Source organism: Elephas maximus, chromosome 5 (assembly GCF_024166365.1).
Source record: "Elephas maximus indicus isolate mEleMax1 chromosome 5, mEleMax1 primary haplotype, whole genome shotgun sequence".
In the NCBI taxonomy this organism is placed as follows: domain Eukaryota; kingdom Metazoa; phylum Chordata; class Mammalia; order Proboscidea; family Elephantidae; genus Elephas; species Elephas maximus.
In genome coordinates this window covers 149796380-149824255 of record NC_064823.1, presented here as the reverse complement: position 1 = coordinate 149824255, position 27876 = coordinate 149796380, and the positions used below count along the sequence as shown (strand labels likewise).

Sequence of the window (27876 nt, the reverse complement as noted above, 5' to 3'; positions counted from 1 at the left end):
TGCTGATGAAAAACATCACGTTGTCAAGAAAATCCGTATTTCTTGCTACACTGACATTACACATACTTTTCTTTTCATAGAATGTCCTGAAATTCTCTCATTGTTTGTAAGTGTCACCGTCCCCAGACCAGATCTTTTAATAATTCATTAAATGGTTTTCATACTCACTTTGCATTTCATGCTATGTACACTTTGTTGTTGTTAGGTGCTGTCAAGTCAGTTCCGACTCATAGAGACCCTGTGCACAACAGAATGAAACACTGCCCAGTCCTGTGCCGTCGTCACAATCTTTATTATGCTTGAGCTCATTGTTGTAGCCACTATGTCAGTCCACCTCGTTGAGGGTCTTCCTCTTTTCCGCTGACCCCGTACTTTGCCAAGCATGATGTCCTTCTCTAGGGACTGATCCCTCTTGACAATATGTCCAAAGTATGTGAGACCCAGTCTCTCCATCCTTCCTTCTAAGGAGCGTTCTGGTTGTACTTCTTCCAAGGCAGGAGATGCCAACTTAATTCATGTAAATGTAAACTTTATTCATGCTAAATTTCTTAGCTGTGTCAAAGAGCTGTTTTATGAAAGTACTTCTTCATGTTAATGTGAAATCACACCCACACTCAAGCTTAGCAAATCAGTTCTCATCCCCAGGACAGAAAAACAGAGCCAGTTTGGGATCAGTAATATGGTGGAGTAACTGACAGTACATTAGGAAAAAAAAAAATGTTTTATGTGGGTTGTCTTAGTATTTCCAGATGTTTAAAAAACACTGTTTTGGCATATCCCACCAAAATAAAAAAAGTATTTAATCCCTATTAGTTCTTATGTCAAAGGGAGTGAATTAGCACACATGGCTTCCCACAGATGTCCTGTTAGTAATATTATCTTAAAAAAAAAGATATCATCATCTGATTTTACCAAATGAGGATTATATTTTCTTCCATTTGAAATACTTTTCAAACATAATATCCCTCACACCCTTATAGTTCCTCTTTCCTAGACTATTACATACTAGATAAAATGTCACCACCTTGGTCCTTCCCCTCGAGCTGGTCACATTCTAGCTGGAAAGACCACATGTCACTAACTAGTTATATAGGCCAGGATTGGGAATCTATGTTGTTGTTGTTGTTAGGTGCTGCTGAGTTGGTTCCGACTCATAGCGACCCTGTGTACAACAGAATGAAACACCGCCCAGTCCTGCACAATCCTCACAATCGTTGTTATGCTTGAGCCCATTGTTGCAGCCACTGCGTCAATCCATCTCGTTGAGGGTCTTCCTCTTTTTCACTGACCTTCTACTTTACCAAGCATGATCTCCTTCTCCAGAGATCGATCCCTCCTGACAACATGTTCAAAGTGTGTAAGACCCAGTCTCGCCATCCTTGCTTCCAAGGAGCCTTCTGGCTGTACTTCCTCCAAGATAGATTTGTTATTCTTTTGGCAGTCGATGGTATAGCCAATATTGTTCTGCATGTATCTCTCAGTTTGTTGTATTGTGGGGGTTTGTGTGTTACTGTGATGCTGGAAGCTATGTTAAACCGGTATTCAAATACCAGCAAGGTCACCCATAGCTAACAGGTTTCAGCTGAGCTTCCAGATTAAGACAGACAAGGAAGAAGGACCCGGCAGTCTACTTCTGAAAAGAATTAGCCGGTGAAAACCTTATGAATAGCAGCGGAACATTGCTCCTCAGGTTGGAAGGCACTCAGAATACGACTGGGGAAGAACTGCCTCCTCAAAGTAGAGTTGACCTTAATGACACAGATGGAGCCAAGCTTTTGGGACCTTCATTTGTTGATGTGGCACGACTTAAGATGAGAAGAAACAGCTGCAAACATCCATTAAAAATCAGAACCTGAAATGTACGAAGTATGAATCTAGGAAAATCGGAAATCATCAAAAATTAAATGGAATACATAAAGATCGATATCCTAGGCATTAGTGAGCTGAAATGGACTGGTATTGGTCATTTTGAATTGGACAATCATATGGTCTACTATGCCGGGAATGACAACTTGAAGAGGAATGGCATTCCATTCATCGTCAAAAAGAACATTTCAAGATCCATCTTGAAGAACAACGTTGTCAGTGATAGGATAATATTCGTTCACGTACAAGGAAGACCAGTTAATATGACTGTTGTTCAAATTTACGCACAAACCACTAAGGCCAAAAATGAAGAAACTGAAGATTTTTATCAGCTGCTGCAGTCTCAAATTGGTTGAACATGCAATCAGGATGCATCGATAATTACTGCTGATCGGAATGCAAAAGCTGGAAACAAAGGAGAAGGATCAGTAGTAGTAAAATATGGCCTTAGTGATAGAAACAATGGCAGAGATTGCATGACTGAATTTTGCAAGACCAACGATTTCTTCATTGCAAATACCTTTTTTTCACCAACATAAATGGCGACTATACACATAGGCCTTGCCAGATGGAATACATAGGTATCAAATCAACTACATCTGTGGAAAGATATGATGGAAAAGCTCAATATCTATCAGTCAGAACAAGGCCAGGGGCCCACTGCAGATCAGACCATCAATTACTCATACACAGGTTCAAGTTGAAACTGAAGAAAATTAGAACAAGTCCATGAGAGCCAAAGCATGACCTTGAATATACCCCACCTGAATTTAGAGAACAGATTTGATGCATTGAACACAGATGAGTTGTGGAATGACATCAAGGATGTCATACATGAAGAAAGCAAGAGGTCATTAAAAAGACAAGAGAGCAAGAAAAGATCTAAATGGATGTCAGAAGAGACTCTGAAACTTGCTCTTGAACGTCATGTAGCTAAAGCAAAAGTAAGAGATGATGAAGTAAAAGAGCTGAACAGAAGATTTCGAAGGGTGGCTTGAGAAGACAAACTAAAGTATTATGATGACATGTGCAAAGACTTGGAGAAAACCTAAAGAGAAGAACACACTCAGCATTTCTCAAGCTGAGAGAACTGAAGAAAAAATTCAAGCCTTGAGTTGCAATACTGAAGGATTCTACGGAGAAAATATTCAATGACGCAGGAAGCTTCAAAAGAAGATGGGAGGAATACACAGAGTCACTATACCAAAAAGAACTGACCGACTTTCAACCATTTTAGGAGGTAACATATGATCAGGAACCAATGGTAGCAAAGGAAGAAGTCCAAGCTGCACTGAAAAAAAAAAAAAAAATTTTTTTTTTTTTTTTAAGGCATTGGCAAAAAACAAGGCTCTGGGAATTGACAGAATACCAACTGAGATGTTTCAACAAACAGATGCAGCACTGGAAGTGCTCACTCATCTATGCCAAGAAATATGGACCAACTGACCGGAAGAGATCCATATTTATGCCTATTCCCACGAAACATCATGCAATCAAATGCAGAAATTATGGAACAAGATCATGAATATCACATGCAAGCAAAATTTTGCTGAAGGTCATTCAAAAGCGGCTGCAGCAGTATATTGACGGGGAACTGCCAGAAACTCAGGCTGAATTTAGAAGAAGACATAGAACCGGGGATATCATAGCTGATGTCCGATGAATCCTGGCTAAAAGCAGAGAATACCAGAAAGATGTTTACCTGTGTTTTATTGACTATGCTAAGGCATTTGACTGTGTGGATCATAACAAATTATGGATAACATTGCAGAGAACGGGAACTGCAGAACACTTAATTGTGCTCATGAGGAATCTGAACATGGATCAAGAGGCAGTCGTTTGAACAGAACAAGGGGATTCTACATGGTTTAAAGTCAGGAAAGGTGTGCATCAGGGTTGTATCCTTTCACCGTACCTATTCAAATCTGTATGCTGAGCAAATAATCTGAGAAGCTGGACTATATGAAGAAGAACAGTGCATCAGGATTGGAGGGAAACTTCTTAACAACCTGCGTTATGCAGATGGCACAACTTTGCTTGCTGAAAGTGAAGAGGACTTGAAGTACTTGCTGATGAAGATCAAAGAGCACAGGCTTCAGTATGAATTACATCTCAACATAAAGAAAACATAAATCCCTACAACTGGACCAATAAGCAACATCATGAAAAATGAAGAGGAGACTGAGGTTGTCAAGGATTTCATTTTACTTGGATCCACAATCATCACCCATGGAAGCAGCAGTCAAGAAATCAAAAGGTGCATTACAGTGGGCAAATCGGCTGTAAGAGAGCTCTTTAAAGTGTTGAAAAGCAAAGATGTCACTTTGAGAACTAAGGTGTGCCTGGCCCAAGCCATGGTGTTTTCAGTCACCTCATACGCATGTGAAAGCTGGATACTGAGTAAGGAAGACCGAAGAAGAATTGACACCTTTGAATTGTGGTGTTGGCGAAGAATGTTGAATATGCCATGATCTGCCAAAAGAATGAACAAATCTGTTTTTGAAGAAGTACAAACAAAATGCTCCTTAGAAGCAAGGATGGAGAGACTATGTATCACATACTTTGGACATGTTATCAGGAGGGACCAGTACGTGGAGAAGGACATCGCCTTTGGTAAAGTAGAGGGTCAGCGAAAAAGAGGATGACCCTCAATGAGATGGATTGACACAGTGGCTGCAACAATGGGCTCAAGCATAGCAACGACTGTGAGGATGGCGGAGGATCAGGCAGTGTTTTGTTCTGTTTTGCATAGGGTTGCTATGAGTCGGAACCAACTCGACAGCACCTAACAACAACAATACCAAACAGATTTTGGTGGACCTTTTAGACTTTTTTTTTTTTTTTTTTTAGACTAAGACGGGCTAGGAAAAAGGGCTTGGTGATCTACTTCCAAAAATACGCCAATGAAAACCCAATGGATCACAACAGTCTGATCTGCAACTGATCATGGGGATGGCACAGGACTGGGCAGAATTTTATTCTTTTGTGCATGGGGTTGCCATGAGTCAGAAGCTGACTGGAAGGAAGCTAATAGCAACAACAACCACCTTCCAGTCTGCCTTCCCCTGCTCTTCTTTCTCTCTCAGCAGCATCAAACACCTGATCGCATCAGCCAAAACCTCAGTCACCTTCATCTTCTTTTTCTCTCCCAGGGAGTTTCAAACTTCAGTGTCCACTGAAATTACCTAGGCTGCTGGGCTCCACTTCCAGAGTTTCTGGTTCAGTAGGTCTAGGGCAGGCCCAAGAATCTGTATGTTTAACAAGTTCCCAGAAGATGCTGATGCTATTGGTGAGAGCCACTACTCTATACCTACTGTATTGCTTTCCTAGCCTTGTGGTAACAAGCTTCCACAAAATGGGTGGCTTGAAACAACAGAATTTTATTCTTTCTAGAGTCCTAGGGGTTCCAGAGGCTAGGAGCCTAAAACTCTGGTGTCAGCAGAGTTGGTTCCTTCTAGAGGTTATGGGGGAGAATCTGTTCCATGCCTCTCTCCAAGCTTCAGGTGGTTGCTGGCAATCATTGGCGTTCCTTGGCTTGTAGATACATCAGTCCAGTCTCTGCCTCTGTATTGACATGGCATTTTCCCCTGAGTCTGTCTCTGTGTCCAAATTTCCCTCTTCTTATACGACACAAATCATTGGATCAGGGCCCACCATAATCCAGTATGGCCTCATCTTAACTTGATTATATCTGCACAGACCCTCTTTCCAAACAAGTTTATCTTCACAGGAACTGGGGCTTAGGATTTGAACATGTCTTTTGGGGGACACAATTCAACCCACACCACCTACCAGTTGCTCACTTGGTCCCATTGTATTTTTTCTTCTTGTAGCCTCTCTGTTCCTCCTACCAAGTGCAGCTTCTGAAAATGCTGCTGACTTTCACTTCCTCCTCCACACATTCTTCAAGACTTCCTTACTCCTGGGAGAAGAGCCTGGACTCCTTAGTGTGACATCCGAGGCTCCCCATAACTTGACCCCAGGCTCCTTCTGCAATCATATCCCCTACTTCATCCCAGTAGAGACCCTCTGCTCCTTAAAAGCTCTGTGTTTACTTCCACCTCTTTCATAATGGTTTGGAACATTGGGGAATGACAGAACTGGGCCAGACCCCAAGCATGCCACCTGCTGGTATATGATGGTAGAGCTGGTCACTTACCATGCAGGGCCTCAGAGTCTCAGTCTCCAAGACACAGTGATAATTATACCTGAGTGCAGACTGATGAGAAAATGCAGCCAACACATGGAGCACAGTGCCCAACATATAAAGCCACCCAATAGTTCATGATGCTTACATATATATTCCAATAATACGTACAAAATATACGATGTCTGTGATATAGCCACCGCCTATCTGTCAGTTTGTGGTACTGTGGTGGCTTGCACGTTGCTATGATGCTGGAAGTTATGCCATCGGTATTTCAAACACCAGCAGGGTCACCATGGTGGACAGGTTTCAGTGGAGCTTCCAACTAAGTCAGAATATGAAGAAAGGCCTGGCAATCTACTTCTGAACCTTAGCCAATGAAAACTCTATGAAGCACAGCAGAATATTACCTGATATAGTACTAGAAGATGAGTCCCTAAGTTGGAAGGCATTTACAACACACAGCAGCCATAAAAATGGACTCAAACATAGCAATGACCATAAAGATGGTGCAGGACCAGGCAACGTTCAGTTCTGTTATGCACGGGGTCACCATGAGTTGGAGCCTACTTGAGGGCCATAAACAACAACACGATATACTCGAGAGCTGTAGAAAAAGTTTCTCTGATCAAAGTTAGCTGGACTGTTAGGAGCTGAACCCTAAAACCCCAAACTCATTAGCTATCCATTCACCTGTCAAGCCTGTTTCTCAAATCAACAAATTTTAGTGCTCCTTCCCAATGATAATTGAATTGGTAAGTGTTGCTGTGCCTTGAGCAGTCTAATGTCATTGGTTTTATTCTTCATTAAGTCGATGTGACAGAGTTGGCTGGATCAAAGGTTCACTGTCACTGTCAAAGACGCCAAGACATGTCCTTATGATGTAAAAAGGAGGGTTGTCAGCATTATTTCATATTTGCTTATGTGAAGTTCTAAATTTGCAAAATAAAATTACATTCTGTTTGTGTTTTTTAACTTAACCTTCCCTTCAAAAACAAAACGTTGTTTTTTAAGTAATTTGTCTTTATTTTTTTAGGCTTACCTCCAATTCCTGCAGCTTCCAGAACAGGCTTTGCAGAATTTTCCATGAGGGAACGCATGAGGGAGAAATTACAAGCTGCAAGGGTGAGAGAAACCACATGGATGTTTTTTGTTCAGTGGTGACTGCAGCTCTTCAGGTCTTGTCTAGCTTGCTTTGTTTGCTCCAGACTGCACGTATTTGAATACCATTAAATTTATCCTTCATGTTTGAAATGGTAATGCTGTATTTTACATTGGCACAGATGAAAATTGTGCTTCAAAAGAACTTAATGCCATTTTTCTAAACCAACTCACTTACTCTCATTCCTTAAAGAAGTACAGTGTGTCTTTTTACTGATTATTTTCTACTGAGACCGTAAGTGAAGTTTTCATAGCATTGCTGACATTCCGTAGCAATTATTATTATTTTTTTTTTTTAATTTGACTTGTAGTCCAAAGCGGAAAGTGCTTTACTACAGGAAATTCCCACTCCGCGACCCAGGCGCTTGCGAAGTCCCAGTGAGAAAGAATCGGAGACTGAGTTTGGCATGGAGGTGAGAAAAATGGGCAACCTTTACTTTGTGATCATTCAAAGACAATCAAGCAGAATGGAAAATTTTCAGCAAAAGTTCTGGAACAGAGCTATGCACACAGGAGGTGTTTTATGTTTGTTAATAATTATAATAAACTGAAAAACCGAACCCATTGTCGCCAAGTCGATTCTGACTCGTGGTGACTCCATGTGTGACCCAGTAGGGCTGCTCCACAGGGTTTTCTTGGCTGTGATCTTTATAGAAGCAGATCGTCAGGTCTTTCTTCCATAGTGCTGCTGGATGGGTTCGAACTGCCAACCTTTAGGTTAGTAGTCCAGCAAAAACCGTTTGTGTCATCCAGGGATCATAATTACAATAGCTACTATTTAAGAGTACAACTCCGTGCCAGGGACTTTGCCAAGTCTTTTTCCCATATTGTCGCATTTTACTATCCCAACGACTATTATTTTCATTCACATCTGACAGATGAAGAAACTGAGGTTCAGAGAGGCTGCATAGTTGTCCTCCAGTCACAGAGTATGTATGGCAGAGTTGGGGTTTGATCCTCCCAGGTGTATCTCATTCCCAGATCTGTCTCACTAGATCTGGGGATTTTGCTGGGAAGCAGAGAAAGAGAAGACAGCAGTAGGAAAGTAGGGTTGGATGGCGAGGGCCTTGAATGTCAGTCAGGAGCCTTAATGATTTTCTTTTTTTTATTTTAATTTTGGTGAAAATATATCCAGCAGAAAATACACCCATTACTCAATGTCTGTGTATACAATCCAATAACACTGGTTACGTTCTTCACGTTGTTGTCAGTATTTTCACTGTCTCTACCCATATTGTTTCACTACCACTGACTTGGACTCACTACCCCCTAACCTTCTCATCTATGCTTTAGAGTTACTGTTGACAATTTGATCTTATACAGATAATTCTTTAAAAGAGCACAATGCTCACGGCAAACATTCTTTACTAATTTAGTTAAACTGTAGTTTAAAGATGACTTCAGGGAATAATTTTGGTTCATAGTTTGAAGATTTTCTCAGAGCAATAGATTCAGGGTTTCCTCCAGTCTCAACAGGTCCAGTCAGTCTGAATTTTATAAGAATTTGAAAATCTATTCTGCATTTTCCCCCTTTTGATCAGAATTCATCTGTCGATTCCTTGATCAAAGTGTTCAGTAGTGGTAGCTGAGCACCATACGATTCTGCTCTCATGGCTAAGGAGGCAATCAGACCTGCAGTCCAGTTCCTTCACCTCAATGGTTTTCCACAAACCGAGGAAAGCTACTGACAACAGGGTGGGGGGGTGGTTTGGATGCACTGGGGTGATTTTTGTTTGAATCTGAGGCGCTATCAGGGAATCTCAATGTGTGCCCGTCCAGAGACACATATAGAAGAAGGGCCCGGGCCTCGAGAAATAGTTTGAGGAAGCATTTTTACTGTGGTCAGTTTTGAAGTTTTGAGAGTGCCTTTTGCTTTGTTTCTGGAGGGAAATAAGGTTGAATGAGGAGGGGCTTGGAGAAAACCCCCCAGTTAAGCCACATGAGAAAGAAAGGAAGCCAGTAAAGGATGGGACTTTTCAGGGAGGTAGATGAAGGGCCATACAAATAAGAAGGTAGAAAAAGGAAAGGAAAGAACAAAGCAAATGGTTCCGTGAAGTGTTTGCAAAGTCTAACCCAATTTATTTTTGCCTTGTTTCATTTTTTAAACACTGAGAAAATACGCACAGGCTGCAGGGGTATTTCTGTAGCACAACCACTAAGACGTCACTGGTACCTTCGGTTATGAATTTTCTTTTTATGTGATGAGATATTCTGGAATTCTACCAGTCTTCGTCCAGACAGGCCACTGATTTCATGACTCTAAGAGAAGGTGCATTCCCCTTTATGTGTGCTGTGGCCCCTAGCTCTTTAGTAGGGACACTCAATCAGTCTGACAAAATGGTTTCATGACAATTTCCTGTGTGCCCTTGAGATCCAGTCTACTGCAGAGACATTTCTGTTTAATTCCATTTTTTTCATTATTATAGAGGCTATATTTTTATTTTTTTAATATTGAAAATTAAAAAATATCTAAAATCCCATAAACTTTACACAAACACTTGGATTATTTTAGTGTGTTTCTGAGGCGAAGCGCTAGGGGATTCTGATCTCTCATCACTAAATCATGGTAGCAATGGGCCATGGGCCACAGGCCGTGAGCAGTGATATCACAAATAAAGCTGGAAGTTTTAGATGTAAAAATACACTCTCTTGGCTTATCTGGCATTTATTCTTCATGCTTATTTTTTCTGCTTGTGAGCAGAGCCTTGGCTTGTATGTCTATTTCATTCCATATCTCCTAAAAACCAATCTTAGGAAGCAAACATCAACTGTCTTGTTTTTAAATCCTAGCTCATAATCATAATGGAAGATCTCACAAGGACATTTATTCATTCACAGAATTCAAACCCAGAGGAATAACTAAAAAGTAGTCCATGTGTAATCCATTGGCCAAAGAGTACAGCACATAAAGGTCCCAGGTGCTAGATTTCAGCTGCCCTGGGTCAAATGCTGGCAACCCTACTCGCTAGCTGTGTGACCTTGGACCACTCACTAGCTCTGTGACCTTGGACCAAGAGCTGATCTACTCTCTGGATGTCACTTTCTACCTCTGTGAAATAAGGATTATACTAGAACCTAATTCTTTGTATTGTTTTGAGGATTAAATGAGTTAATGCACATTACAGAGTCTCAAAGAGCCCTGGTGGCACAATAGTTAAGTACTCAGCTGTTAACCTAAAGGTCTGCAGTTGGAACCTACCAGTGGCTCCACGGAAGAAAGGACCCGGTGATCTGCTTCTGTATAGATTACAGCCTAGAAAACCCTATGGAGCAGTTCTACTGTGTCACACAGGGTCACTATGAGTCAAAGTCAACTCAATGGCACACAACAACAGGGTTTCAAACAGTACCTGGTATGTGGTAAAAAACCAAAACCCACTGCTATTGCATCGATTCCAACTCATAGCAACCCTATGACGCGGTAAGCACGATAAGTGTTAGTTCTTGCTACAGGTGGCAGAGTCAGAGAGAACAGGACAAACCAGCAGTGAATGCTTTGATCAATAAACGAGATTCAACAATACAAACATCTGCTTCCTCTCTTTTGCATTTTTTTTTTCACTTTATACTCAGTGGACTTGTGACAGGAGAGTAAAGCCAAACACAAATCTCCAAGAGCATGTAAACCTCTAAGTGGAAATCACACAAAGCTTTGAGCACATTGCCTCCATGAGATATGACCAAAATATCTCCCCATGTGGCCTTGGTCCATTGTCCCAGGTTCCCTGAGATCTGGTCCTTTCACATACAGTACCTGTTGCCCTGCAGCATCTATGGGGCACTCATTCCTGCCAGGCACCCAGGGGCTCTGAGCACCCAGAGGTGACAGTAACCACCTACCCTTGAAGAGCTCAGTGGGAATGACAGGGAAGTTCACAGATGAGGGCGCGGAGTGTTAAGTTCTGTGGTGGATGTCACAGGAGACCACAGAAAGGGCACCTAACTCTGTCCTCAGAGTCAGGTTATGTAAAACTTAAGGTGTCTTGGATTCGGCAGTAGTTTCTTAGATACGACACCAAAAGCACGAGTAACAAAAATACATAAATCAGCCTTTATCAAAATGAAAACCTTCAATGTTTCAAACGGCACCATCAAGAAAGTGAGAAGACAACACACAGAATGGGAGAAAACATTTGCAGGTCATACATCTTATAAGGGAATAAACCCATTTAAAAAAAAAAAAAAAAAACATTGCCATCAAGTTGATTCTGACTCATAGCAATGCTATAGATAAGGCACTAGGATCAAGAATATATAAAAAATTGGGTGTCTACAAAACAATCCAGATTAGGTCATCTTTTAGAGAACTGAAAATATTGGTCAATAGTTTAGAAGAGAGAACAGGACCAGAACTAATATATTTTGTGATTATGCTACAGTAAAAGCAATGAGACTTGATATTGTCTAGTTCAGGACAGAAGAGGGCCATAGAGCTTTTCTAGGGAAATTTAAGGATTAGAAAGAATTCCTAGCTAGAAATATGGCACATACAATGATAAACAAAAAACCAAACCTGTTGCCATCGAGTGGATTCCAACTCATAGTGACCCTACTGGACAGAGGAGAACTGCTCTATAGGGCTTCCAAGGCTGTAAATCCTTACGGAAGCGGACTGCCTCATCTTTCTTCCCCAGGGCACCGTGTGGGTTTGAACTGATGACCTTTCGGTTAGCAGCCGAACACTTAACCACTGCACCACCAGGCTCCTTTACATACAATGAAAAAAAAAAAACTTGCTGTCAAGTCGATTCTGACTCATACAATGATACCCACTGTCGTCGAGCCAATTTCGACTCATAGCGACCCTATAGGACAGAGCAGAACTACCCCATAGAGTTTCCAAGGAGCGCCTGGCGGATTTGGACTGCCAACCTCTTGGTTAGCAGCCATAGCACTTAACCACTATGCCACCAGGGCTTCCAATGATAGGCACTCAATATTTGATCATTGAAATTGAATGCAATTATTCCTTTAAGTTGCTATAGATGTATTATATAGATAATAGTTCTTTTAAAAGTAATTTAGCACAATCATTTTCAGTATATTCAATGGCCTTTAAATGTACTAATATAATTTACTTTTAATTTTTTTTCAGATTTGGATATAAAGTACAGGCTTTTTGATCAAAACCATAAATGTTGTCATAAAACCATCAATATGGCAATAAAAAAATATATTGTCTAAACTTAATATCCTCTACACTGAGCAAGGATCAAAAGTGAAAAGGAGACACAGAAAAGAATAAAATGCTGATAAACATGTTTTTACCACATAAAATTTAACCTACTTATTTTATTTTCTTAAATTACTAGTTTAAGAGTTCCTGCCTGGTCTTGTGTTTTCATGGGTGGACCTCTTGGTCTGTTTGGCATGTTTCCAAACACACATCAGTCTCTCTCATGGTTCTATAAGATATGGGGGAATTCTGAGGCAGAGCGAAAGAGAATGGCATGAGAGACAATGTAATAAGAACATCTTAGCCTCGATTTACAAGGGGACTGGACACGGCAGAGTCTTAGAGAGCCTGACCAAGCACAGGGTGTTGATCTTTACTGTGTTTTTGTGTTTTTGTTTTTTCCACTGTTTCTTTATCCTTATGCTAAGTAATACTCCTCTGTTTCTTTCTCCATCCTCAGTCTTCCAGTTAGCGGTTAGCTGTTTGCTAATGGTGGACTGGCTACTAGAGAGAAAGGTGAACAACTGTAATGAGAATTGTCACATCAAGCAAGTATAGACACAGGGCTTAGCTTGCCAGTATGGAGAACAGGTCCAGAGACTCAGCGAGAAGGACAAGCCTTGTGTCTCGAGGGTCATCTCTGTGACTTCTGTTGACCTTATTTACAATCAGGCATTGTTGATGTATTTCTTCACAGACTATTTAGAAATCACCCTGTGTGAACTGGATAATCTATTGATCTGCAGAATGAAGAAGGAGCCCTGGTGGTATAGTGGTTAAGCACTCGGCGGCTAATCAAAATGTCTGCTTCTGTAAAGATTACAGCCTTGAAGCCCTGTGCGGCAGTTCTACTCTGTCTTACAGAGTCTCCAATGGAATCGACTCAGTGGCAATGTTTTGTTTTGTTTTTCTGCAGGGGGAGGGCTAGGATGAAGTAACATTTTTCATTTTAGGGTTTATTGTGGGTAAAATTTTATACTTGGTTTGTCTACAGATAGAGAGCTGAGTAGGAAAATATTGAGCAGCCTTAACCTTCATACGTAGCATTACTTCGTAAGCATTTCCTTCCTTAGAAAAAAGGAGATGTAACCATGGTCAGAAGATAAGATTTTTGAGGGTGAGCCCTTGTTTTAGGACATTCTCGATTTCTTAATTTAAATTGTTTCTTGTTCTTTTTCCAAATATATAGCCAGGTAAAGAGGTGTTAAGGGTTCAACAGGAAAATGACTCCCAAAGTTATTCAAGAGTAAAGTTCCGTGATTCTGCACGAAAAAGCAAGTCTAAGCCCCCGGTAAGAAATCCGGTCTTTTTAAATCATCGTTTTTGTCTTGTTTTGTTTTTCTCAAGAATAGCGAGTAAGAGATGGCTATATACATTTTTTATATCTACATTAACCCGACCGCTGGTGCTATGGAGTATGCAAAGAAAAAGAAATAAGAAATGGTTCCCACTTTTAAAAGCCTAGAAGCTAGTTGGACAGATTTGAATACTCTCTGATTTGGCGAGGAGAATGAGTGGAAGGGCAGGAAATGTTAGCCAGGAGAGTGTTCAGCTCTGAAGTTGCACCAGCTTTCATTACAGCAAAAAAGGAGGGCAGTAAACCAAGAAGAATGAAAACAAGCAGTCATTTTTTTTTTAAGGCTAACAAATTCTCCATTGCTCATAATTAAATAAACCTAACTCAACATTGGCCTATAAAAATGAATCCACTTTTTGGCATTTTAGTAATCTTTTCTAAAGCTTTTACTGCTGTAAATAATATACTTATTGCTCTATGAAACTTCCTTGGAATGTAAATAATTGCGGTTTATTAAAAAGTAATTTATAAAGTTACTTATTGAAGTAGGCCACCATCTGCCGGCTGCATTTGTTAACGTTCATTAGCAGTAATCTGATACCTTCAAAGATAATACTCTTAGGATGTCTAGAATGTGTGTAATCCTGTTAGCATCCAGCCAGCTGTCTGGTAACGGTAGAGCACTTGTTTCAGTTGATGTAATCTGAAATTGCTATTGCTCTCTTCTTCTATTTAGGTTCCGCCTGGCTTCCCTTCTGCAGAAGAGGCCTATAACTTCTTTACTTTCAACTTTGACCCTGAACCGGAAGAACCAGAGGAAAAACCAAATGCAAAAGTTAGAGACGAAGTTAATCAAGAGGAAGAGGAAGGGGACGAAGAAGAACCACCTGTGCAAGAAGAAATAAAGAAAACGGTATTTATTATCATGGTGGTAATGAGAAGGGGGGCCTCTGGGTGGCAAAAATGGAACAAATCTTGTCTGGGAAGAAGTACAACCAGAATGCTCCTTAGAAGCAAGGATGGCAAGACTTCTTCTCATGTATTTTGGACAGGTTATCAGGGGGACTGATTGCTAGAGAAGGATATCATACTTAGTAGAGGGTCATCGAAAAAGAGGAAGACCCTCAACGAGATGGACTGACACGGTGGCTGCAACAATGGACTCAAACACAGCAATGATTGTGAGGATGGCACAGGACCGGGCAGTGCTTCATTCTGTTATACATAAGGTTGCTATGAGTCAGAATCAATTCAACAGCACCTAACAACAACAACCACAACTAACCAAAAGTTGAGCAGGTCGAACCTAACCAGTGGCACCACAGAAGAATGGCCTGGCAATCTGCCTCCATGAAGGTTACAGCCAAGAAAACCCTATGGAGCAGTTTTCCTCTGTGACACCTGGTGTCACCATGGCTTGCAATCAACTCAATGGCAACAGATTTGGTTTTTTGTTTAAAGAGGAGGGAGAGGCAGACAATGAGGAACAATGATGATGATGATGATATCCCAGTGGCTGAGGACTAGCCTGCCACCTCCATTTAGAACAACTCAGCCAAGTCTTAGTTAAAAGTAGTAGAAGTGCTAGACTTACATGGTTGTCTGTCGCTCTTGATTTCACCTCACAACTTGGGTAGTAAAGAACAAAAATAACTAACAGGCACTGTCAAGTCAGAGTCATGGCAACACCAGGGGTTGCAGAGTAGAACTGCTCCATAGGGTTTTCAGGCTGTGACCTTTCAGAAGAGATGCCTCTGGGTGAGTTGGAACCTCCAGCCTTTCAGTTGGTAGTCCAGAGCTTAACCACTGCACCACTTCTTTGAGGTCCCTGGTGGCGCAGTGGTTAACAGCTCGGCTGCTAACCAAAACGTCAGCAGTTCAAATCCACCAGCTGCTCTTTGGAAACCCTGTGAGGCAGTTCTACTCTGTCCTATAGGGCCACTATGAGTCAGTTCTAACTCATTCCCTAGCTCTTAACCACTACACTACCAGGGTTTCCTTGGTAGTGAGGGTCTTGATTAAATCTGTCCATCTTTCTCTCCTGGAAAACAAAAATTGGAACAGCATGGCTTGCAGAATTTTCTTGCTAGGCTCCACACAATGATTAGCATTCATTTCACATGTAATGTTTTCCTCTCTGAGGCAAATGCAACGTCCCTCTGACCCCCACCCCCCACCAACTACCTTACAAGCAAACAGCCTTCTGTTCCCAATGCCACACCCAGGCTGTAACTCAGATTCCATAATTGTGGATGGTATATAGGAGACAAAAGGAAAACACACCAGAACATTCCAGAACATGCACAGTTGTCATTTGTCTGTGCTTAACTTACAACTCTTCCCTTAAAAAATACCTCCCAGAAATGTATTTTCTTATGTAGGTCTATGGAAACTTGGGCGTGATTTGTACATTAAAAGGACTTCACAAATGTATAGATTATCTTTCAGTGGAAAATTATAACTTAGATTCCTGAAATGGAGAAAACCAAGCCCTACTTTAGGCCTCTAAACGCCAGCCTAAGGCCCTCTGAGCAAACCTGTATGTCAGGTGCAATTCTACCTGGAAAGGAGCCATGCTTGAGAATTCTACATTGTTTGCCTTCACATTTCCAGATTACTGTCTGTCCTCACACACTTGTATACCTAAACTAAAAATGGCCCTTGGACCTGAGGGCATAAAGGACCTTGGGGGCTGGGTAGTTAAAGGCGCTGTCGATCTATGAGGCGCAGATTATGTTGTACATTGACCAAGAATAGCACAGAAGTGTCACTTTGTCTTTCTCATTGCATCATATCACAGAGTACATGATATTTTGGCAGGTTTTTTTTGTTTTGCTTTTAGGGAGTGGTCAATCCCCTGATTTTATGATTCGCTTTTGTACTGAGGACTCTAAATTTTCCTTCTTATATTAACTATCTATTGTTATGTAACAAATTTTGGATTCACACAGCGGCTACAACAATGGGCTCAAAACACAGCCACAGTTATGAGGATGGCGCAGGACTGGACAGTGTTTCATTCTACTGCACACAGGGTCACTATGAGTCAGAACCGACTCAATACCGCCTAACAACAACATGTAACAAGTTATCCTAAAATATCATGGTTTAAAACAACAATAAACGTTTATCATCTCACAGAGCGGGTCTGGAATCCAAGAGTGGCTGAGCTGGGTGGTTCTGGTGCAGGGTCTCTCATGAGGTTGCAGACAAGATGTCAGGCCAAGACCAGTCATCTGACAGCTTGACTGGGACTGGAGGGGTGACTTCCAAGGTGGCTCATTTTCACACGTCTGGCGAGTTAATGCTGGTTGTTGGCAGGAGGCCACAGCTCCTTGCCATGTGGACCTCCCCACAGGATGGCTTGAGTGTCCTCTTAATGACAGCTAGCTTCCCCCAAAGTAAGTGACGCAAGAGAGAAAGCAAGGAGAGGGGTCACGGGGCCTTTTATGACCTAGTCCCAGAAGTTACATACCACTGTTGTACTGCTGTTGCTGTGGAGGTTGGGGCCACCATGCACAACCGGCTTGGACCACTGTGATTCATACAGGGTTTTTAATGGCTGGTTTTTGGAAAAAAATCACCAGGTTTTTTTTCCTAATTTCCTTTTTCCTCAGCTGAAACCTGTTCAGCATCATAGCAACACAAAAGCCTCCAATGGCAGATGGATAGTGGTTGAGCTTGAGGTGCACTGGCCAGGAATCGAACCTGAGTCTCCCACTTGCAAGGCAAGAATTCTACCACTGAACCACCACTACCCCCTTACATACCATTTGTTGTTGCTGTGTGCCATTGAGCCGATTCTGACTCATAGTGGCCGTATGACAGAGTAGAACTGTCCCATAGGATTTTGTAGGCTGTAATCTTTATGGGAGCAGATCACCAGGTCTTTTCTCCCACAGAGTGGCTGGTGGGTTAGAACCACTGAACTTTTAGTTAACAGCCGAGTGATTAACCATCGAGCCACCAGAGCGCCTTTATATACTGTTACTTCTGCCATATCCTACTCAATATTAGGAAGTCACTGAGTACTGCCCACAATGAAAGAGAGAAAAAGTAGGCTCCACCTTTTGAAGGCAGAAGTATCAAGAAATTGTGAGCACCTTCTTAAATCACTATACTGTCCTCCAAAGGATATGTCTCCCTTCTGGGTTTTTTTTTTTTTTTTTTTTTTTTTTTTGCCTTTTTTCTCTCCTTTTAACCCAGGTATACTTTGAAATCTCTTCCCCACAGTCCATGCTCTGGTCTGCCCAGATGCTTTTGAAATGTTTTTATACTCACAACGGATTTAGCCTTTCTAGCGGAAGTTTTATGTCATCGCTGAGCCCCTTCACTGGCACCCGCTTCTGGCTGCCCTACAATTTTCCTCAGTCTACCCTTCCTCACCGTGGGGTTGCAGCTGAGCGAGGATGCAGCAAAAGGAGAAAGACTGGACACTGGTATTTGGTTGTCTTTTTTTTCTTTTTTTTCCATTTTTAAAAGTTTTTTGCCCTTCAAGTTGCGCTGAGGGCATAGTTTCCACGTAGGCTTATTTTTCCCTTCTTATTGTATATTTGGGGAGAAAATATGAGAAGGCAGGGAGCAAGGCTACCACCATCGTCCTCAGCTCCCTGGAGGTCTCTCCATGGAATTTAAAAGAAGTTACTCATAAAAGGACACCAGGTTTAAGTTTCAAAAAGGGGGAGGGGGAGAAAGAGAGGGCGAAGGAAGGAGCAAAGGAGAAGAGGAGGAAGAGAAAGAAGAATGATGACAAGGATAACAATTAGTCATAGTGTGGAAAATACTCGATTAAACAAAATTAACGTACTGCCATTTGTGATTACGCAACCTGTGCTTAGAATGTTTACATGCATCATTTAATTTTATCTTCACAAAACTGTAAGAGGTAAGCTCTCTTAATATCCCCATCTTATAGTTGAGAAAACTGAGGGTCAGAGGTTAAACAAGTTCCCTAAGGCCACGCAGGCAGTAAGAGGTGAAGGTGGGATTCAGACCCAGGCAGTGTGGACCAGGGGTCACGGCGCCTGACCTCTATGCTTGGTGCCTTCGCCGTGGGTTGGTGCTAGGTGGAATGACAAAATACTACATAGCTCATGAGGCTAAGTTCTTTAAACAAATGTCCAAAAGTAAGCACGCTCAAAGGAGGCCAGGTTTCTGAGATATCAATCGGTTTGCTCCTCACTTCTCTGATTTTGGCCCACTCTGCTTCTGCCATCTTCAGGTCTGTGGAAGAGTGAAAAACAGTCAAAGAAAAGCCACTTGCTAAATATGAAAAGCTGTACAGTTTTAGGCTTTCATTAAAAATTTAAAAGGAAAAGGTAACTTTGTTGTAGCGTACGTGAAGTTGGATGAATTTAATATCACTAATTCTTTTTCTAAGTAGACTCTTAATCTTAACATGATTCTTTCATGCTATTTTTTAACACACTGCAGGACGAAGAGGGGCTGCTCAATGGTAAAGACGCCGAAGACTTCCTGTTGGGCTTAGATCATATGGCTGAGGATTTTGTGGTGGTCAGACCTGCAGATTATGAAAGCCTTCATGTTCAAATGCAGATGGAAAAAGGAATCCTGTTCATACCCAGCAGTCTGACAGGTACTCGCTCTTCTAATCGTCTGCCTGACTTTGACACCTTCATTTGCCTTCAAAGGAATGGTGGATGGTGTATAAGGATACCTAGTTTCCATAAATGATTCCAGTTTTTAATGTGATTTAATAATCAAGAAATATTTTCAAACAAAAAAACATGTTGTTATTGCTGTTAGTTGCCATCGAGTCAGCTCAGACTCGTGGTGACCCCAAACACAACAGAATAAAACACTGCCTGGTCCTGTATCATCTTCATGGTCGTTGCTACACTCAAGTCCATTGTTGCAGCCACTGTGTATATTGAGTGCCTTCCAACCTAGGGGGCTCATCTTCCAGAACTATGTGGGACATTGGTCTCTTGTGACCCATAGGGTTTTCATTGACTAATTTTTGGAAATAGATTGCCAGGCCTTTCTTCCTCATCAGTCTTAGCCTGGAAGTCCACTGAAACCTGTCCACCGTTGGCTAACCCGCTGGTGTTTGGAATACTGGTCTCATAGCTTCCAACATCATAGCAACATGCTATCCACCACAGTATGACAAACAGACACATGGGTGGTGGACAAAAAACACAGAATATGGAAAAATATCCATTCAACAAATACTTATTGATAGAACAGCAGAAAATCCTAGGCTGCTCTAGGAGCCCCTTCATCAAATCAGTGACCAGGTCTCTGTGTGAGACCTGAGATTCAGACTGGCCAGGGCTCCTTCGCTTTTAGGAAATGGCAGGGTACTGGAGTTGGGGCCGTGTGATTAGCTCCCAGTTACTGCTCTTTGCTTCCTTTGCATACTGGGTTTCCCTTGTCTCTCTTTTTTTTTTTTTCCTGGAATCTCCTTTCCTCCTGAGAATGCCTGAGGGGTACCATGATCACGCAGTTACAGCAGTTAACATTTAAAAATGCAGAATGCATCAATCCTGTAACAGAGCCAGCCTCAGGTTGCTAGGGGGGTCTGGGCTTATCTTACTATCCCTGCTTCAAGTTGGGAAGAGGGGGAGGGAGCAGGTACATCTTGATAGAATTTTGGACATGGATTTCATATTCATTTCTCATGTTCTATCTGAATTCCAATTAAATGTTGAATCAAGAATAAATTACTGTTTCATTTTAATAGGTTATTTTGAATCATATACGTTCCAAGTGTTAAAAAAATAACAAAACTCAAAGAAATTAAAACATAAGGTTTATTCCTGGCAGTTATTCTATATGCATATGGGGAAACCATTGGGGAAAAAAAAAAAAAAAGCACATGTTTTGAAGTAGACTACTTACAGTGAGGAGCCCTGGTGGTGCAGTGGTTAACACTCGGCTGCTAACAAAAAGGTTGGCAGTTCGAATCCACCCTTCGCTCCTTGGAAACCATATGGGGTGGTTCCACCCTGTCGTATAGGGTCGCTATGAGTCGGAATCAACTTGACAGCAAAAAGTTTTTGGTTTTGGTTCCTAATTTATCTTTGTATGTATAATACCACATATATAATAAATATACATATTTTTAGTGGGTTTGTGCATATGTTAAGCGCTCACAAACGTTTCAATTGAAAATTTTGAGGGCCCCTGGATTAGTGATGAACTGAAGTTTAGACATATCAGTGGAGGGGTGTGAAACAGAAGGAAGAGTAGAACAATAGTTTGCTGCATGTTTTCTGAGGGTCCAGGGCTCTGTTTTTCCAGGAATAGTGGCTTTAGTTGTTTTTCATGGATGCATAGAGGTGGCAGAGTGTCCTGGTGGTCACACACTATTAAGTTAATATGTTCAGGGATTTCGCATGGTCTAGGGTGAGATATAATAGCCGTAACAATGGACTCAAACATACAAAGATACGAAGATGGGGTGGCGCAGGACCAGGCAACGTTTTGTTCTGTTACACACAAGGTCGCCATGAGTCTGCACTGAGTAGACAGCAACTAACAGCAAGAGGGGCATAATTATGAAACAAAAACAAGTCACTACCTTTAGTCATTAATTCCCAAATTACATCATGACCCTCCCAGGTCAGCATCTCCCAGCTTCTCCCCGTATCTCTTCTCTAGCCACTCTGCATGCAGCAAGCCCAGGGGTGGTTGTAGAACTCTACAACCACTCAGGTCACTCACCAGCCTAGAGCCCCTCAGTGGGTCTCACCACACTCCAGAAGAATCCAGTCTCCTCTCCCGACCTGCAAGGCTCTCCATGCGCTCACTCGTGCCCACCCCTAGCCTCATCTCCAGGCACCACCCCTGCTCACGACACCGCAGCATTCTGGATGTTTCTTTCTGTTTCCCAAATACTCCCAGTCCTTAGTGTCTGCTGTTCCCTTGGGCCGATACCCTTGTCCATCACTGGCTCCTTCCCTCTCAACTTCCAGGTGCCAGTGCAAATATCACCTCATGGGACAAGGTTTTCTTCACAGCACCTGCCCTCCCTAAGTTACTATCACCTGTGCATTTTCTTCATAGCACTTATGAAATGACGCATTGCATTGGGTAAATCTGCTGCCAAAGACCTCTTTAAAATCTTAAAAAGCAAAGATGTCACTTTGAGGACTAAGGTGCACCTGACCCAAGCCATGGGCTTTTCAATCCCCTCATATGCGTGAGGAGCTGGACAATGAATAAGGAAGATGGAAGAAGAACTGCTGCATTTGAACCAGAGTGTTAGTAAAGAATACTGAATATATCATGGACTGCCAGAGTGCAAACAAATCAGTCTTAGAAGAAATACAAGCAGAATGCTCCTTAGGAGTGAGGATGGAGATATGTCGGCTCACTTACTCTGGATACATCATCAGGAAAGACTGATTGCTAGAAAAGGATATCATGTTTGGCAAAGTAGAGGGTCATCGAAAATGAGGGAAACCCTCAATGAGACAGATTGACAGAACAGACACAACAATCGACTCAAACATAGCAATGATCGTGAAGATGGCCCTGGACCGGGCAACATTTCATTCTGTTATGCATAAGGTCTCCAGGAGTTGCGGCCAACTTGACAGCAACTAACAACAACAGCAGTATCACTCTCTGAAATGATCTTGTGTTGATCTTTGTTTGCTGTTGCTCCCTGTTGCCCCCACTAGAATCTAAGCTCCAAGACAGCAGTGGCCTTGCTGAATCCCAAACCCAGGAAGTGCCTGGCACAGGAGACCAGTAAAGATTTATTCTATGAATGAAATAGCAAGTGAATGCAAAAATGAGGTAGTGATCATGCTTGTTCAAGTAACTTTTTAATTTACAAAGCATTTTCTCATACTTCACCTTATTTAATTCTCCCAAGAACCCAGTGAAGTATATGAACATTATCCCTTCTGTACAGAAGAAAGGAGTCCAAAGAAGTCACATGTCTGGTCCAAATTCACTCAGCTAACAAGCAATAGAGCTGGAATTTGACCTAAGTCCTTTGATTTGAATGTTACACTCCTCTCTCTAGACCACACTGGTGAGTTAGGTGCTGAATTATTTAGATGTTATCCCTTAAATCCAGGATTCTACAATATGACGTTGTAAGTAAATGCATTTGTCTTCTTCTTGGTTCGGGTTCTAGAAATTAATTAAGTTTGGAGTCTCAAGAACACAAATTTCTGCTGGTTGTTTTTATTCATCAGATCCCAGTTTGGAACGTTTAGGTTGACACTAATGTTTCTTTCATTTGTTTGTGAACTATCCAGTTCCTACCTATAAAAAGCTTCCCGAGAACGTGCAGCCCAGATTCCTGGAAGATGAAGGCCTTTACATTGGGGAGAGGCCAGAGGTGCCCCGCACAAACCAGAACATCATGGAGAACAGATTGCTGACGCAGGAGCCCGTAAGCGTTTGCGCTCCCAAGTGTGACCCACATGCAATCTTCACAAAGGCTCTTTGCCTGATGGGGCAGCCATTGCACCCACCGTCCCTTTCCCCTTGAGAGTGTCTCATAAGGTGGTTCGTTGTTCTTAACTGTGTCAATTATTTATTGACATTTATTGACGCTCAAACAATCCAACCTCTCAACTGCTAAAAACCACTTACCACTAACTAGGTCAGTGCTTCTCCTACTAAATCAAATATTGGCAATCTTTCCCCAACTTACGGAAATTTGTAACATTCCTAGATACAATTTTATCCATTTCAGTTTTTTCTCCTGCGGTTTTTCCTTTTACTCTTTAACGAGGAGAACTTAATTTTTTCTTGAGTACTCATTTTTAAGCTTTTTCTTAAGCTTTTTTTTTGGTGGGGGAGGGACTACATCTTAAATTCATTGTGAAGGATATTAGTGAAGTCTTGATTTCTAATGGAAACAGAGACTTTGAAAGTTCTACCAGGGCCCGGGATAGAGGGGAGGGAAGTCCATGAACTGTGTATACTGACATAGAATTTTTCTCTAACATTGTTTATTTTGTAGACTATTTTCCCTCCAATTAGAAGAAAATGTTGCCCTTCCCTCTTCTTGATTTTCAGGGGAGGGGGTGGTTTGGAGATGATGGCAGAATCCTGGCACTGCCAAACCCCGTCAAGCCATTTCCAGCAAGATCACCAGCGCTAAAACAGGAGCAGAATATTAAGGCAGAGCTGGAAATGGTATATAAAAAGGTAATCCTGTACCCATTTTTTATGCGTGGATTTGCTTGAAAGTCCTTCTCTTTTTGAATAGCTTGAGGCCCTCGATTCTCTTCATTCTACCTTGATTCGTTTTTGTGGTTTTTAATTCATTCTTACACATAAAGAACAAACAACAGGTGTATGATATGAGTGAGTCTGGCTTTGTCCACCTAATCCCTTCTTACACAAGAAAAAATTGTCCTAGTCAGGAATGGCTAAATCAGCATCTTTATTTGCATATCCAGATTAAACCAAACCAGATTAGTTGCCCTCGAGTCCATTCTGACTCATGGCAAGCTCATGTGTGTCAGAGGAGAACTGTGCTCCATAGCGTTTGCAATGGCTGATTTTTCAGGAGTAGATTGCCAGGCCTTCCTAAGGTATCTCTAAACCAAAAAAATAAAAACCCACTGCCATCAAGTCACTTACGACTCACAACAATTCTATGGGACAGAGTAGAACTGCCCCACAGTTTCCAAGGAGCGCCTGGTGGATTTGAATTGCCGTCCTTTTGGTTAGCAGCCAGGGTTTCCAAGGTGCCTCTAGGCGGACTCAAACCTCCATCCTTTTGGTTAGCAGCTAAGCACTTAACTGTTTGTGCCAAATCAAAACCAAACCCACTGCCATCGAGTTGATTCCAACCCCTAGTGACCCTGCGGGACAGAGCAGAGCTGCCCCGTAGGGTTTCCAAGGCTGTAAATCTTTACAGAAGCAGCCTTCCACATCTTTTTCCTGGGGTAGCTGGTGGGTTCAAACCACCGACTTTTCAGTTAGCAGCTGAGTGCTTTAACCACTGCACCACCAGGGCTCCCTCTTTGTGCCACCCAGATCCAGGTCAGCTGCCTTTATTTTTCTTCTTTTGCCCTCTTTTCTCTCTGTCATCTCACATACACTGCAAGACTGTTTCCCACTCGTTGTCCATTTGTTAATGTAACTGCAGGTTTACTATCCTGCAAGTCCTTCTTACTGGGTTTTCCTAAGCTCTGGTACCAAACTGCCTGATTTGAATCCTGGCTTTACTATTCACTGGTAAACCTGGGCCAGGACTTCAATCTCTGTGGTTCAGTTTCTTCATCTGTAAAATGGGCATCATAATACTTGGTATCTACCTCCTAGGATTGTTGTGAAGACTGAATGAGATAATACACATAAGTGCTTAGAACAGAGGCTCGGTCCATACTGGCTGTTGCTGAACACAGAGCTGCCCGCCCTCATTTAATTACACAGCTATTGCTTTTCTGGTGGGCTGTGACTTCTGAGTTCACTGAGCAAGGCTCAGCTCCTTCCAAAACCCCATGTAATTTTAAATGTGTAACATTTCAGCACTAGTGACAAAAAACAATAATTATCAAGGCATGAGGCGGGGGAGTGGAGAAAGTCATTTTTAAAAGTAAATATTCTGCTTTCCTTAAATTCAGAACCTATTTAGAGACCATGAAAGAGAAATAACGAAAAGAGATTAGATGTAGTGCAAAGAAAAGAGTTAAGACTCAAAAGATAAAGAAAGCAGTTTAGTACATCTTGAGAGCAAACTGAGCCCTGGTGGCACAGTGGTTAAGTGCTCAGCTGCTAACTGAATAGTCCGCAGTTCGAGCCTGCCAGCCACTCTGCAGGAGGAAGACGTGACAGTCTGCTCCCGTCAAGATTACAGCCTTGTGAAAGCCTATGGGGCAATTCTCTTCTGTCTCATAGGGTCACTATGAGTCAGAATCGACTCGGTGGCAATGGGTTTGGTTTTTGTTTTGTTTTGTTTTGCTTTGCTTTGTTTGGTTTTGTTTTAAGAGAAAGCTAGGAGTCCCTGGGTGTTAACTGTTAACACTTTCAGCTGTTAACCAAAAGACTGGAGGTTCAAGTCCACCCAGAGGTACCTCAGACGAAAGGCCTGGTGATCTACATCTGAAAAATCAGCCACGGAAAACTCTATCACGCACAGTTCTAATCTGACACACACTGGGTCGCCCTGAGTCAGAATCTTCTCGACGGCAACTGGTTAAAAGGAAACTAAGCCAAATCTAAAAGCAGTCCCAATCGCCACTGTCATCCTGCCTCTCCCTTCTCTCCTCCTCTCTCTTCCTCCCTCCTCCCTCCCTTCCTTTCTTTCATTTTTATTCTTTCAATCCTTAATGGAAAGTCTACTATATTCTTAGCGATGGTAAACTCTGAGGGTACAGAAGTAGCAGCACTTGAACTTGGCCTTAAAAATGCTTTGTGCCTAATGTGGGGAGAGGGAAATATAATCTAATGATAGAGGCATTATGATTAGAAGTCAGCATAGCGTTCCTGGGGGGACATACAGCTAGGAGTCTCCCCTTTTCAAAACTGCATACTAATTTGAGGAATTTGTCCTGATTCCAACCTCCTTGTTAGCTGTGTTTTTGTTGTTGTCAGGTGCCGTCGCGTCAGCTCTGACTCATAGTGACCCTAGGTACAGCAGCACCAAACACCGGTCCTGTGCTTGAAACCAAACCAAACCCATTGCCGTCAAGTCAATTATGACTCACAGCGACCCTACAGGCCAGAGTAAAACTGCGACCATAGGGTTTCCAGGGCTGTAATCTTCACAGGAGCAGACTGCTGCACCTTTCTCCCACAGAGCAGCTGGTCAGCTCTAGCCGCTAACCTTTCGGTTAGCAGCTGAGTGCTTAACCACCATACCACCAGGGGCCCCTTCCTGGGCTTTACCACCCGATAAAATCGCTACTTTCCCCTTCTGCCATTCTCATCAGTTTACCACAGGAGCATTGGTCGCCTACTGTATTATAGCCCAATGCCAACTAGCTTAAGCAAAGAGGCAACTCGGTGACTCACGAAACGGGGAAGGATCTTGGGACAAATCAGACAGGTGAAGGAGGAGCTTTAGAAACCAAGGGTCAGGGGCTGGGACCAGGGACTCAGTGCTGGCAGGTCTCTCCCCACCTCTCTTTTCTCTGTTTCTCCTTTAGTGTTGACTGGCCTCTTCTCTCCTACTGCAGGCAGGTCCGAATTCCCCACGTGTTAGAGGACATGACCCATGAGAGGGTCCAGAGGAAAGGGATCATGCTTTTTCCCATGGTTCACATCATCAGTACCAACGAGAACTCTTGTCAGTTATAAATGGGTTCATGTGTCCTCACCTCACGTCCAGGAGATATGGCCTGTTCACAGATGGGTGTCTTAGTTAGCTAGTGCCGCAGAAACAAAAATACCACAAGTGGGTGACTTTAACAAACAGAAGTTTATTTTCTCACAGTTGAGGCGGCTAGAAGTCTGAATTCAGGGCACTGGTTATGGGGAAGGCTCTCTCTGTCCTTTCTGGGGGGAGATCCTTGTCTCAGCTTATTTAGCTCCAGCATTCCCAGTGCCTTGTCATCCTCATGTGGCATTTATTCCTGCCCCCGACACACACACCCATTCGTGCTTGCTTCTTTCTGTGTCTATGTGACTCCTTTTAACTCAGCAGTGATTAGGTTTGGGACACATCCTACACTGATATGGATGCATTAACATAACAAAGAAAATTTTATTTGCAAATGAGATTGCATCCACAGGTAGAGGGGTTAGGATTCCAACACAGATTTTGGGGGGGCCAGGGGAACACAATTCAATCCATAACAGTGGGCGATTAGAAAGCTTCCCAGGGTCAACCTGAACAATAGCTCTCTGGGCTCTGCTGCTATCATTTTCCCAGGGCAAATGTAGAAATCCTATTTCAATCCCACCAATAATTATTATTTTTCTGTACTTTTTAATCTTTTTCTCCTTTGGGCACGCATCTCTGCACATGCTGAGTCACCAACAGATAACCCATATGCCTCACTTCTGAGTGTTTTGGTTTCCAGTTTTCAGTTGAAGACTGAAGAATCAAAGCAATTTCAAAATTAAAATAACATGCTCCATTATGTCTTCTAGGGAGAAATTGTTGCTATTGTTTTCATAATCATTCTTAGTGTATAAGAAAGAAGAGACACAATAAAAAGACAGACAAGAACCAGTTCTTTCTTTCTCCCTAGTAGGAAGAGAGTCAGGGTCTTTTAAGTGATCTCAAAAAAGGAGTCCTGGAAGCCTTTTATACTTGGTTGAACTGAGCTTCAGGAAAAGACC

General features: G+C 42.2%; 1 protein-coding gene across 7 annotated transcripts in view; it reads left to right on the top strand.

Moving 5' to 3' along the window:
- Nucleotides 1-27876, top strand: part of CC2D2A (coiled-coil and C2 domain containing 2A) — a 442728-nt gene that overhangs the window by 319536 nt on the left and 95316 nt on the right. For 6 of the 7 annotated variants that reach the window (XM_049886470.1, XM_049886471.1, XM_049886472.1 and 3 more), the window contains 7 exons: nt 7050-7138; nt 7486-7587; nt 13540-13641; nt 14384-14560; nt 19081-19243; nt 22887-23023; nt 23656-23787. In XM_049886470.1, coding sequence (XP_049742427.1) covers nt 7050-7138; nt 7486-7587; nt 13540-13641; nt 14384-14560; nt 19081-19243; nt 22887-23023; nt 23656-23787 — 902 coding nt within the window. Of the gene's footprint in view, nt 1-7049; nt 7139-7485; nt 7588-13539; nt 13642-14383; nt 14561-17816; nt 18087-19080; nt 19244-22886; nt 23024-23655; nt 23788-27876 lie in introns of those variants that run through there. The other variant, XM_049886475.1, reaches the window with a different exon arrangement.